This window comes from Malania oleifera, chromosome 1, assembly GCF_029873635.1.
Source record: "Malania oleifera isolate guangnan ecotype guangnan chromosome 1, ASM2987363v1, whole genome shotgun sequence".
NCBI lineage: Eukaryota > Viridiplantae > Streptophyta > Magnoliopsida > Santalales > Ximeniaceae > Malania > Malania oleifera.
In genome coordinates, this window is record NC_080417.1 from 150,509,698 (window position 1) to 150,524,890 (window position 15,193).

At 37.2% G+C, this 15,193-nt stretch overlaps 1 protein-coding gene across 1 annotated transcript; it reads right to left on the bottom strand.

The window, feature by feature from the left end:
- Positions 1-41: 41 nt before the first annotated feature.
- On the bottom strand, positions 42-14,467 carry LOC131164691 (cell division protein FtsZ homolog 1, chloroplastic). The gene is made up of 6 exons (XM_058122085.1): positions 14,007-14,467; positions 13,099-13,198; positions 12,613-12,842; positions 11,141-11,308; positions 10,116-10,349; positions 42-498 (listed from the first exon to the last, which is right to left on the bottom strand). The coding sequence occupies exons 1-6, from the start codon at positions 14,271-14,273 to the stop codon at positions 235-237; spliced, it is 1,263 nt and encodes a 420-aa protein (XP_057978068.1). The 5' UTR covers positions 14,274-14,467; the 3' UTR covers positions 42-234.
- Positions 14,468-15,193: the final 726 nt, after the last annotated feature.

Here is a 15,193-nt window from a genome sequence, read left to right on the forward strand (position 1 = left end):
AAGCCACAATTGGCATGTCATCCCCTTGGAGACTAACTGGATTATAAAGAACTCAATGATTAATAATTTTTGTTCTCTTGAACTCGGCATTTGAATAGGGGGAAAAAGATCATAAAGTGATGAAAGAGCAGAAGACCCAGAAAGGACAAAATAGTTACTACCACAGAAAGATCATTACAAAACCAATTCACACCAAATAGAAAAAATAAAAAAAGAGTAATGGACTAGGAAGGGTTAAAAGAAAAGCTTTCGAGAAGGTGGTCGTGATGGAGCAACAGGCGGTGAGCTTGACGACCTCAGGGGAAGGGGTAGTCCCACGTTTTCTTGACCTGCTCTCTCCACCAGCTTAGCTGCCTTAGGGTCTGTTAGAAGTGTCTTCTGAAACGACTGCGAAAAGCCTGTTGCAATGATGGTCACATGAATCTCCCCATTGTAGCGGTCGTCCACAACAGCCCCAAATATTATGTTGGCAGATGGATCAGCCAAACTTGTAACCACCTGAGAAAAAAAATATGTATGCGTATCAACAGTCTTGCATAATTTATATGGGTTGATAATTGGAAAAGAAATTCTTGAAAACTAAATCAAACATATCATCCAAAAATCCTCCCAAAATCTTCGGTACAGAAGACATCATTCTGCAGCTGTAAGGACCAATTTTAAGGAGACATGAATCTCAATAATTTCTCTACACCAATATGTTTGTGAACATCATATGTCCATTCACCTGGTAAATTTCAATGCAAAAGCACAGTTCAATTAAATGTTCATTGAACTTGAAATCCCCATTTTCTCAAGTCCTGACACATATAGTTCATAATTCATCATGGGGTAAATCAATAATAGTCTCATTGTTCAATGATACATGCTATGCAGAACATGCTCAAATGACTTCGCAACAGGCTTATTTTAGCTTTAACAGTTAATATTTTCTTTGGGGTTTTGCCAACTGAATATGTCATGTCACATTCGCCAACACATGGGCGACATGGCGCCACATGAATACTTATATGGACATTACATGGACAATTAAGTGGATTGGTCTCTAGTTTCTTCTTGAGGAAACATCTAGAATGTGCAATTTCACATGTAATTATTGTAGTCTCTAGAGTCTTCTTAGAGAAACATCTACAAGGTGTAATTAGTAGAGTAAAGGTGGTCTTAAATATTTTCATGGAGCATTCTAGATGCTCATTGTAGACGTAGAATCAAATTGATCTCCACCATTGGTTAGGAAGGCGGGGTAGTATAAATAGGGTAAAAATCTCTTTTGCAATCATCCAAGCAAAGTGAGTTACATATTCTTATTCACACTTTTCTCCTATCTTGCTTTCATTCTTTGCTTTGAGTGGGTTAAGGCTCACTTAACACTCCAAGTCTTCTAAGAGTATCAAAGTGCTGCACTGGAATTGGTGGAAATTTCCAAGCCCATGAAAAGTGGTATTAGAGCACGTTACATGGGGATGTGACTAGACAAGATGTCCAACTTTAGTGTTTCCAATGCAAGAGAGTAACGTGGACGGGATGAGGATACCGACAAGGGAAGGAAGGAGAAGTCTCAACTCAAGGGACATTGAGGCTTCCATGGTTGAGGTGTGTATAGCATTCCCCTTGGGGAAGATTTCGCTGAGTTTTTTCCCGAATTAAAAAAAAATATATTAAATAATACCCTTTTTTGGGAAAATAATTCCGAAAATGACTCTGACTTAATCTTGCTACTTGGTCCAGTGAGATTTGTTTAAATCTTGCCGCTGGACCAAGTAGCGAGATTTGGTTAGAAAAATTGAACGCGTGACAAATCTCGCTGATTCATCCAGCGAGATTTGCTTCGGAATAGCTCTTCCACCCGCTGTTGACTGACACACGCATACATATGAACCTGACGGCCGTTGGCTACCCTTTCTATGTGATGCTCCCTATGCCATTGCAAAGGCTACTCGGCTAGCTAGCAGCTGGCTGCAGCTAGCTGGCTCACCCTTCAATTCAATTTTTCTTCTTCTACCTCCCTATCCCTGTACGGCCGTAACCCTATCTTTGTAGGGCTGATCCCCCTCATTAATGTAGGCATGCAGTAGCTGAGGCTACTCATCCATCCATCCATCCATCCATGTTAAAAAATTGTAAAACGCAAGAAGTGCAAAGAAAGCTATTAGAGCGTAAGGGAAGAAGAGGGTGATGGATGGATGCATGTTAAATGGTGCTTTATTTATAAAATAATATTAAATATGTATAATTTAATATATATTAAATTTTATAAAATATAAAAATAATAAAATAATGAAAATTTAATTAATTTTACAAACTACTAATTAAAAATTATAAAACTCAAATTTAACTTGTAAAACTATTAACGTTAAAAGGCTTGTAGGAAACATCCCAGTTGCTAAAATTCAACTGACAAAAATATTTTTTAGAATTTTTTACAATTAAAAATATTTTAAAATATTTTTGAAAAAGATAGAGATGTTCACAAGGATACATCTTTTTTAACCTATCTTTTAAAATAAAGTTTTTAATTCCTCGTTTGTTATGGTGTAATTTAGATTATATCAAGGCTTATGAATTAATTTACTTGTCTATAATGCTAAATATGTTATAATGAAATCTAAAGTAAATGTTTTACAAGAATCAAATTATGTTTTTTAAGAAAAATTAAATAATTGAATAAAGAAAATTAAAATGATATTGAAATGCTTGAAAAATAGTAATATGGCTTTGAAGACAGAAGAAAAAAATTGAAAACAAAAATGAAGATTTGAGAAAATGGAAATAAAATTTTGAGAGAAAAGGTTTTGATAAATTAATCAAACCATTTTTTAAATTTCCGAGCACAAAGGATAAATGCGATGCTTTAGTTTTTTTTTTTTTTATTAAAAAAACGAAGTATTTTCTAGAAAAGTGTTTTACACCTAAAGGTGTGTTTGGATTAAGGATTTGAGTAATGGAAAGGAAAGGAAAGGAAAAGGAGGAGGAAACTCATTTTCCGTTATATTTTCCTTCTATATATTAAATACTTTTGAAAATGAAAATTTATTTTAATAAGATTAAAATATGAAAAATTCAAATATTAATGATGTCTAGAATCAAAATTTGAGAATAATAGGAAGAAATATAAGATGTGAATAGTATTAAAAAATAAATTGAAGTGAAACAAATAACTGGTTACATGAGATGAGACTACGTGTATATATATATATATACACAGAAGTGAGTATTGTGGGGTGGGGTGTCAATTAATTAAAATGCGTATGGGTGATTGAGAGTCATGCACCAACTGAACAACCTAACAGGGGTTGGGAGGGTTTGACTTGGGTTGTAGGAACTTAAAATCCAAGCATGCATCCATCCATCACCATCTTCTTCCCTTATGCTCTAATAGCTTTCTTTGCACTTTGTTTTACAATTTTTTAACATGGACGGATTGATGGATGAGTAGCCTCAGCTACTGCATGCCTACAAAGAGAGGGTTACAGCCTTAAAGGGATAGGGAGGTAGAAGAAGAAGAATTAAATTGAAGGGTGGAGCCAGCTAGCTGCAGCCATCTGCTAGCTAGCCGAGTAGCCTTTGCAATGGCATGGGGAGCATCACGTAGAAAAGGTAGTCAGGCATCAGGTTCATATATGCATGCGTGTGTCAGCTGTCAATGGCAAGTGGATGAGCTATTCTGAAGCAAATCTTGTTGGATGAACTAGCGAGATTTGCCATGCGTTTAATTTTCCCAACCAAATCTCGCTCCTTGGTCTAGTGAAATTTAAACAAATCTTACTGGGCCAAGTAGCAAGATTACGTCAGAGTCATTTCGGAAATTATTTTCCCAAAAAAGGTATTATTTAATATATTTTCTTAAAAAAAAAGATAAATCGGGAAAAAACTCCGATTTCGCCCCTCCAATCTTGTGCAAAAGGCTCGTTGGCATCTACCTTCAAGATACAACAATCCTTCCAATTTGCATGCACTCACCAATCGGGGGACAGGAACAACACAACTTGGTTAATCCAGACACATTATGGTAACGTTGACCATAAAAAAAGAAGTTATCATCAGATTGACAACAAAAAAAATTTTGTAAGGAAGAAAATCGTAGCAAATCACGTTCACAATACATACCTACCCCCAAGTTATATACATACAAATAGCTATTAAAAAATGGTCAATAACAACGGTCACAAAATGGTCAACAACAATGGTCACAAAATGGTCAATAGCAATGGTCACAAAAACGGTTAACAACAACGGTCAAAACTACTTCATAACAATTAATAAAACAAACTAAAATATTTAAACAATTGTTAGAGGTGAGTAGTAAAGGATTTTGAAATATTTTTACAGAAGGAGATCAAGAAGCAATTTTAGCCCAAGAACGTGGAACATGAAGGTCGAGACAAGCTTCGATGGCTTACACATAAAGGGAATGTTCAAGATTATGTAAAATAATTCTTCGAGCTCCTGCTTGAAATCCCAAACATGCTTGAGAAGGATCCCTCTTTGCATTCATGGATCACCTACAACCCTGGGCTAGATTGGAACTACAAAGGCAGGGTGTGCAAGTCCTTGCTTCAGCAGTAGCAATGGCAAAATCTCTTTTGGAATTCAAGAAGTCCAATCCAACCAAGGGCAAAGGTGGAGGATACAATGGAAGCCAAGCAAAGGAAGGGAGTCACAAGTGAGCAATAAAGGCAAAACAAACAATGGAAACAAAAGCAGTGGTGACATACCAAAAGTTTGCTTACTTCCTTTGTGAAGGCCCTTATCGAGCGATGGAGTGCCCCAAGAGGAACAAACTCTCTGCCTTGCTTCAAGAAGAGGAGGATGATCAACAAGAAGAGGAGACACAAATGGGGTCATTACAATTCTTGAAAGCCATCTAGGCCAAGGTTGAGGTACTCAAAACCAAGAAGAAGGGTTGCTTGCATGTGAATACTAGGATGAACGGACTACAGATTCGTGCTCTGGTGGATACGAGTGCTTCTGACAATTTCATCAAGGTAAAGTAAGCTGAACGATTTGGGATCAAATATAGAAAGGAGCGCCCATCTATGGTGTGGCATGTGAGATAAAGCTATGCCTTAGGGGATAGTGTGGCGAGGTAGATCTATCAATGGGTATCCATGGGTGGCTACCCTATAGTCCTTTAGTCATTGGGATGGAGTTCCTAGATGGTGTTTGGGCCTTTCACTACCCTTCGCCAACACTATGTGCATCTTGAAGGAGGGAAGTGCATGGGTGGTACTAGTCACTATGAAGCATCTTTTAAAGCCAAATCTCTTTTTGCCATGCAACTCTCTAAAGGGGTAAAGAGGAAGGAACCAACATATCTAGAAATCTTAAAAATGGAAGAAGATTATACTCCATGCTTAAAGGAGACTTTACTAGTGAAGATCCAACACGTCCTTGAATATAAGGATGTAATGCCAATGGAGCTGCAGAAGAAGCTACCACCCAAGAGGGAGGTAAATCATAAGATTAGAGTTGGAACATGGTGCAAGACCTCCAACCATGCCACCATATCAAATGGCTCCTCCTAAGCTAGAGGAACTTCAAAAGCAACTCTAAAGGTCTATTGGATGCAAGTTACATACAACTATCAAAAGGCCCTTATGGTGCACTCTCTTTCAAAGGAAACAAGATGGCTCTCTTTGCCGATCACAGTGAAAAACAAATATCCCATTCCATTAATTGCGGATTTTCTTGATCAACTTGGAGATGCACGGTGGTTTAGCAAGTTGGACTTGAGTTCAAGATACTACTAAGTAAGGATTGCTGAAGGGGATGAACCTAAGACCACATGCGTGACATAATATAGTTCTTATAAATTCTTGGATATGCCTTCTGGTCTTAAAAATGCTCATGCTATTTTTTGTATTCTTATGAATATGATATTCCAACCCTTCTTGGATAGATTTGTTGTGGTGTATTTAGGTGATATTGCAGTGTATAGCAAGATCCCTGAAGAACATGTAGAACATCTATGACAAGTCCTCCAAGTGCTAAAAGAGAATGAACTTTATGTGAAGGAAAAGTGTGCCTTTGCCTGTGATGAGGTGACATTCTTAGGCCACGTAGTAGAAGATAGGAAGCTTCGCATGGGTGAGGCAAGGCAAAGGTATGAGCTGTCCAAGAATGGGAACCACCAAAAGAATTGACCGAATTAAGGTCTTCTTTGACTTGGTGAATTATTATCGACAGTTCATCAAAGGATATTTAACCTTAGCAACACCCCTGATAGACCTACTCAGGAAGGACCAAACATGGGAGTGGAACAATTTATGTATTAAGGCTTTTGAAGCACTCTAGTAGGTCATCATCAAGAAGCCATTGTTAGCCCTTCTTGACCACACCAAACCATATGAGGTGCATGTTGACACATCAAATTTTGCTATTAGAGGGGTGCTAATGTAGGAAAGGCAACCTATCGCCTACAAGAGCTGACAACTTAATGGTGCTGAGAGAAGGAAATTACCATGGTGGAACATTGCCTTCGCACATGGAGACACTACTTATTAGGAACAAGATTTGTGGTGAAGACCGACAATGTTGCTACTAGCTCCTTCCTTACTTTAAAAAAAAAAAAAAAAGCTTCCCCAAAACAAGTGAGGTGGCAAGACTTTTTAGTTGAATTTGACTATGTGCTTGAGTACAAATCAGGTAAGGCTAACTTGGTAGTAGATGCACTAAACCAGAAGGGTAAGTTGGTAGCTAGTAGTAGACCACAAAGCACCTTGATGGAGCAAATCAAGGCGGGGTTGAATGATGATCCTCTAGCCAAGACCATGATCGACTATGTTAAAGATGGGAAGATGTGGCTGTTCTAGATGAAGGATGCTATACCCTTCACTAAAGGGAGTCACATCTATGTGCCCAAGTGAGGAAACTTATAGAAAGAGATTCTTAAGGCGTGTCATGACTCCAAATGGACTGGACATCTAGGGACCCTTCATACACTATGCTCATGGAGGATTCTTATTATTGGCCAAAGATGAGGGACAACATAGAACTCTATGTACAAACTTGTCTAGTGTGCCAACAAGACAAGATGGAGCAACACCAACCTGTAGGGGTGAGCATTCGGTGAATTCGGTTAATTAATCAAATTAATCAAAAAATTTTGGTTAAAAAATCTCATTAACCGAACCGACCAAAATTCCATATTTAACCGAACTCAAACCGAATGAACCAAATTCGATTAAATTAGTTAACTGACTTAATATTTTAATATATATATATATATATATATATATATAAAATATACAAAATATCTTAACGTATAATATATATAATTATTTATTATTAATTTATACTATTCAGTTAATTCGGTTAACCGAATTAATCAAACCCAAAAATCGAAAACAAAAATTCAACGAAAATGAAAACCGAACCGAACCGAACAAACCGAATTTGCTTGGTTAATTCGGTTTTAACCAAATTATGCTCACCCATACCAACCTATAGGAACCACCAGAGCAATTTAACCAGAAGAGTCATGTTCCTAGACACCAAATTTCCAAGACCCAAACCACCCTCCCTCTTAGTCCTACAAACCACCTCCCAACTCACCAAATTATCCTAGAATCTGCTACCCCTAACCAAAGAAAGCCTCTCATAATTCTTTCAGTAGATTTACGCCAGCGTTTGGTTTAGATCGAAGGAAAGCTGTTAGCCTGAGGTTAGACAAAATGAGGGAGAAACTATATTTGTTTTTGATTGAGCAAAACTAGAATTGCAACAAGTGGGTGAGGCTTCCTTCGGATGCTGCAAAATGTTTTTGTGATGGGTTGTCTATTCTCTGTTGTTTAGGAAGAGGATTTCACATGGTGTATTTGGGTAGCGTATGATTTTGGTTATCGATCATTCTAACAAAGGTAGGGAAGTTTTTGGAGTTAGGGTTGGGATGGAAAGGAAAGAGGTATTCGAATTTCGTTCCTGGTGGGTTTAAAGATGTGGGGTGGCAAAATTTTGAAAATGAATTCTGTGAGGCAGCTAAGGGTCTCCACTAGGAGGATGGTGGTAGAGTCGAAGGTTAACAGCGAGAAGGTGGATGACATAAAAGCACAGGTTTGCCTTTGAGTCAGGTCCTCAATGCAGGGAAAGGACAGATCTGCCCTCGATGGAGGTGAGCTGCAAATCTGCAATCCAAAGAATTTGCTCTAGAAGCCATTAGTTCTCGTTCGGAGATGGTAACTCCTATCATGAAGGTGGCTAGGGTTTCAGTTGGGGTTGCAAAGGTGGAAGATGCTGCTAGGGTTTCTCTTGGGGATGATGAGACTATGCAGATTGGGCCAGGGAGCTTATTGGTTGTCTTAGATTTGGTCCAATTATTTGATAAAGGAGGAGCCCATTTATTATCGAAGATGGGCCGAGCCTTTGAGCAAACCCAATGCATCAAAGAGACAGGCATCAATAGTCTTTTGGGAAAAAAAAGAGGCCTCTTCCTTTTCTAAGATGGGCCACTGTAATGATCAGGTCCGTATTCATACTCTAATTGATGTTTTCAAAGCCTAGGAGCCTGCTCAACATCATGGTAAAAGTCACTGCTTTCTTTCTACGGAAGCTTAAGCAGTAGCAAGACTTGAGAAGTTTCAAGGGATAAACATGAGGATGGTGGGGTGTTTGGCTTGAGACAGAATATCTCAGATGGAGCAGGCAGTTCAATCAGCATGAGAACAGATTGATTAGTCTTATTAATGATTTGAGTCAAGAGGTAAGTATTTCTAGGAATTTACAGAATGAAAAATGCATATAAGACGGATGTGGTTATGAAGGTTTACAAGCATCAATCAATAAGGAAGGTGGGGAAAGATAAGAAAAAATTGCCTGTTAACAATTCTATGAATTCAAACCCATGTGGCGGGGGGTGGAAGAATTTATAAAAAATAGATGATGATGGGAATTTTTATGTTGAGGAATCTCAAAATTGCACTAAGGTTGATAAGGGGAAAAGTGTGAATCAAATTTAGAGGGAGAAAAAATGGGAGGATGTCTCATATAAGAATAGTGAATTTGATAGTGACTTTGCTTGTGATAGTGGTTTATTGTTGGATGAGATACATAAAAATTTGGAGTATGGTTGACTCTTCGGATATATTGGGGGATATTTCTTATGTGCCCCCTTCTCCGCTTGAAAGTTTAGACAATGTTTTAATCTTTGAAGGGGTGCTGGGTGAGGATTTGATTGAGTAATCAGCATAAGGATGTGATACTACCTATTCATGTGGAGAAGATTAGAGAGCACTATGTTGCTGTGAGTAACCAGTGTAAAGACAGGATATTACCTACTCCTGTAGAGAAGATTAGTGATCTGAATGTAGCGGCTCAAAATCTTTTGGATAAAATGGGTTTGTGGATATCTGGTTATGGAGGGATTGAAGTTTGATCGGATGGAGCTAAAAGTTAATCAACAAAAGTTCAGCGGGAATTAGCTAGGTTTCGAAGTTCTATCAATTATGAGGGGAGGGTTTAAAGAGAGGTTTTCTTAATTAGGGTTTATTTTGGTTTTTATTTGTTTTTATTTTATTTATTTTTTATAGGTTTTTATTTCTTCTTTTCTTGTAGGACTTGAGGATCTCTTGTACTCCCCTAGCTTGTAAATTTCTCTACTCTCTTTCTTAATATATTTCTTTTTCTATCAAAAAAAAAAGGAAAAAAAAAGAGAGACTGCAAAGCTTGAACAACAAATTAGAGAAGTAGTACACCCAACACGCATGTAGATATCTGCATGCATAAAACTCAATATACAGCATTTTATTTTGAAACCAATGTTTATGTTGCACAATAAGAAACATTATATAGAATATTAATAAGAGACACTTGCATAAAACTTCAGGTGATGGCAAGCTTTCAGTGATAAGGGCGTTACATCCAAACCCAAAGGTTAAAGGTCCAAATCACCAAAACGCTGACAACGTAGGGATGTAAGACCATGCACATCATGCAACCCCAGACCCCCGATGGTGCTCAAGCATTGTGTACTGAATGTTTCATTTACATTTACATGCACATGCAGACAATTTAGGCAGCCAGATCAAAAAATTAATTTTGTAATTAAGTCATTGACTTTGAACTGATTTTTAAGAAAAATGATGCCTTAAACATATTTAATGAGAAAGATCCACCCATACCTGAGACACTCTATTCACTTCTTGCAAGGTTATGTCCTTTCCTCCAGTAATATTGTACACAACCCCTGTAGCAGACTGGATTGATGATCCAATCAAGGGAGCCAAAGTAGCTTGTTCAGCTGCTTCTTCTGCACGGTTTTTGCTGGAGGAAACCCCCACTCCAAGCATTGCAGTTCCAGAGTCCTTCATGACTGCCTTTACGTCTGCAAAATCCACATTAACCAGTCCAGGTATCTACAAAATTAAAGAAGGATACTAAAGTTATTTAAACATCATGGATTATTTTGCAGGTTGAACTTTGGAAATACATTAACAGAACAAAACCAGGTCACATCTCAAAACCCTATTGCCACCTTCAGTTGAATGAAGGTCCAAAGGGCATTACCACATGGGGACTCACCTGATTTGACCTGGCACTGACCTTGCAACAATTATTTTTTTTTTGAAAATTTGACCTTGCGTTCCAACAATTGAGCGAGGGGCTGTGTAAAGGGGGTGGGGAAGGGGCTGTCTGAAGGATGAACTCATCAAGAGAAAATTCTGTTCTTTATTTGGTGTAACTACTTGAGCCGGATGAGAGAAAACTTTCACGTCTGATTTTGAAGGGGGGAGATAAAGGTTGGGACTTGGGCATCCAAAATCATTTAGGGAATGGAGAATAGGCCCAAAAATAGATTTTGGCACGCCTAAGAAGCAATGCATGTACAGAGCAAAAAATAAAAATAATTTTAAAAAATCAATTTATCCACAAGTGAAATTGAAGGAAATATGGACATTTCAATCTACCTTTTAAAAAAAAAAAAAAAAAATGCATAATTTGGGCTCAATTTTGGTGATACATATAGTGATACAACAAGGTATAGGTATAGCCCAATACTTGAAACATCTCATTAAACCCAACTGTTTATTACCCAAATGACCACACAAATACATGTTGAGAACATATTCAATTCTTGCATATTTATCAGTAAACAATTAAAAACATGCGGTGAAAACAAGTAGATGCAGAAATATAAGTCACTCACAGTGATTATATCAGAAATTCCTTGGACTCCTTGACGGAGAACATCATCAGCAAGTAGGAAAGCATCCTGAAGGGGTGTCTGTTCATCAGTAATATCCAACAAACGATCATTGGGAATCACAATAAGGGTATCAACATTCCTTTGTAACTTTTCAATGGCGTCCAATGCCTGAAAATGAAGAAAATAGCCGTTCAAAACTTCAGAACATGATGCACAATAATTGACATATGGCTGCAACATCATAAACCTAATACAATATCTTTACAGTACATATTACTGAAGCATTGCATTTTTTTTTTTTTTATCAGCAAAGAAAAGGAAATTCATTAGAGAAAACAGGGCATCAAGGGGATGCCGAAAAGTACAGAAAGAACAGCAAAAGAACAAAATAAAAACCCCAATCAAGGGTGTACATCAAGGAAACCAAGAATAACAGACAAATCTCTCCCAGACAATCCACTCTGCCAACCAGAGATCATAGCCAACCAGCCATCTGAGATGGTCTGCAATGAAGAAATCTCCTCTTCGAAAGCCCTCCTATTCCTTTCTTTCCAAACAGCCCAAAAAAATAGCAAGGGGGATCAGGGAGATAGCCTTCCTTTTGGACTTGTTGGAGCGGTTCCCTTTCCAAGCCCAAATCTCATCCTCAACTGAAGCTGCCATGACCCATTTCTGCTTGACCATGGAAATGGCTAGGATCCAGAGATTCCTAGTACAAGAGCAGTGGAGAAGGATGTGGTTCACCGATTCCACTTCTTTGAAGCACAGATAACACCTATTCACTGTAGTCAAACTTTTCTTTTGGAGAAGCAGTGCATGTGGATCCTTAAAAGAGAACTTATGGGCCATCCAACTGTTGAGCACACAAACACAGCAATATCAGCTGCAACCATGCTGCTCCACTGTTTTTTGTCACCACTGCTTCCACCAATCACACTCACATCACTGAAATGTGTATTTTTTTTGTCGCAATTCTGATAGAAAATTATTTTTTCAGAGTAACTAGACACAATGCAATGGCTTTGCAGCAAATAGAAAGACCAAGGAAAGATAAGGAAGTAAGAGCCAATAAATTGTATTTTATAGTGTATTTTTGGTTGTCAACAATGCTTTCAGAAAGCCTGAATAAACAGTGCCCTTGAAATTTAATTTTTCCAAAACTTTCTCAAAAAACACCTTACTCAATGAAAACAGAAGCAGAAAATCATAATATAATTTTTTAAGCATATGATAACAATCTAAGAACGGACACAAATACAATTCAATAATTGTATTCAAATTATGCAAGAAAAAAAAATATATAACAGATGCCTGGACTCACTGCCATTTTTTTTTTTATATATGTTTTGATAAATGAATGTCATATGTTAGGCAGGGCTATGAATTGGAAGTTGGTCAAGAATATACACAATAGAGAACTGACATTCAATCACTTTCTTATAGTTTCAAATGCAGACCAAGAAGACACCTGCCTGCAGGGATCTCTTACGTCCTTCAAAGCTGAAAGGGTAGGTAACCACGCCAACAGTCAGATAACCTGACTCTTTTGATATTTGGGCAACAACCGGAGCTGCCCCTGAACCTGTGCCACCCCCCATTCCGGCTGTTATAAAAACAAGGTCTGAGCCCTTAAGAGCATTTGCAATGGTTTCTCTTGATTCCTCTGCAGCCTGTTCTCCTAGAAGTGGATTCCCACCAGTGCCTGCATCTCTATTAAGCAACTCAAATCAAAGGACACAATATAACTACAAAATATATAGTAAAGTAGAAGCATAATTACAACACACACACACACACGCACGCATTGATGGTGATGATACCCTGACCACATGCCTAATCATGGGTGGTGTCAGCACTGTCACCCCCTTATGCCAGATTGTAAGATCCAAAGTTTTCAACACAAACTTAAACTAAAGATTTGACTGAAGAATTCTTAGATATTGTTGAGAGTGCCAGACCTAGTCCACGAGTCAAAAGTTCTCCAATTTGAAGTGGGTTATCAGCTGCGGACTGTAATAGAGCTTGAGAGTCTGTGTTTATGGCATAGAAATCAACACCCTAATATGCATAGGGATGGGATATTGATGTTAGTACCTATTCGTATACAAATAAAAAAAGAACAAATGTGTAGAAATCAAGAAATAATGACTAAAATCTTTAGGGCATTAGCATATTTTAATGACATAAATTTATTATTTATACATATTATTTATTGTTGTTATCACTATTGTAAGGTTACAAGTTATAACTATTGTGCATATGGCAATGCTGATTTTTGAAACCCATACTGGTTATTACCCTGTAAATAAAACAAAATTGGCAAAAGGCATGGAAAGAGCAAGATGGCAAAATAGGATTCTTGTTGCCTGCCCCAAATAGTTGGAGCAAGGAGTTCTATATAGGTCAAGTCAGAATTAAGCAATAATAATTTTCAGACACTAGAAAGAAAACCTAAAACATTGCCTCTTGATATTCTTCCCTCTTTTTACTCACATTTTGAGAATTACCACTGATCCTTTCTATGAATGGTTCTGATAACTTTAAGACACACGTAAACTCTAAATTAATTAATTCAATGTTAAATTGACCATCTCTAGCAACATTCAATTCAACAGTTGATTCCATCCATTTTCTTACAAGAAGAAAAGTAATTAGGGGCAAACAGTTACAATAAAATATATAGAGAACAAAAGCACGAGCATTATATTGTTCTACAAACATCCGCAAATGGGTTCCAAAAAAATACCAGATTACAAGACTAATTGAATCATATGGCAAAACCCAAGCCGAGAATTAGTAACTATATTAGAACAATACACTAGAGAATATAGTAAATAGAGACTACTAAGATTTAAAGAAAACCCACATGTAATCCGCTGCCAATCATGCGATTAACAGCATTGTTGCCGCCCCCTCCAACACCCACCACCTTAATCTTAGCCGCCTCCACAGGGACGAACGAGCACGAAGAAGCACAGCAAAACCCTGAACGGGGTCGTCTTGAGCTGTCTCTTCGTAGAGCGTTTGGAGAAAACCAAGTATTGAGGACATTTCGAGACAATGTGCTGTGACGGAGCCCAGTGGAAAGCGAAGAGTATGAGATAATCAACTCACTGGCGCTTGTGAGCGCCATTGGAGCAACAGTGATTCAGGGCCTCACTCGACTCCACAAGATGTGAAGTGAAAATCTATTGTGAATTAAAATAAATGGAAATGGAGATTCGTTTCCACCTCTCAGTTCTTTAGAGAGAGTGAGGGAGAGAGACGTTTTAGGGTTTTAGAAGGATTTTTGTCATTTCTGGCGGGTTTGTGGGAAATTGGAACGTCGAAGGTCGAGCGGCCCCTGCTGCAGATGGTCAACTCCTGGGTCAACATAGAAAACGATGTCGTTTTTGTGGTCCGTGTTCTCTTATTACCTTGGTACAATTTCTTTCGCATTTGAGTATGCTGAGCATGGCTAAATCTATTTTAGTTTGGTTTGGTTAAAAATTTATTTTATTTATTTTTTCATCTTTGGTTTGATTTTAGGCTTTAAAGTGCTCGTTTAACTGAATTAATCTAAAAATTATATATTATATATTATATATTTAATATATATTATATTGTATATATATATATATGAATTAAAACATTAAATCAGTTAAAAATTGATTAATCGATTTAACAAAAACTTGGTTCGATCAGTTTTGGATTCGATTAATATGAAATTTCGATTTGATTCAATTAATAAGATTCTTTAACCAAAACTTTTAGACTAATTCGGTACCTTCTAATCAAATGCTCACTCTTTGTTTAAGTCACAAACTCATGTGACCATACAAGAGAAGAGAAAGCGACTTAAGGCGGTACGATTATCATATCCTATATTAGTACATGAGTCAATGATGGCCGTAATCCAAGAAATTTTTTTTGGGGTGGTAAAAATATTTTTTATTTTTATTTTAATCATTTTAAGAATTATAAAAAAGTTATCAAAATTTTCAATTGTACCACATTTGAATAAAACAAATAAATAACAATAAAAAATTATGACATATTTACTCATATAAATAG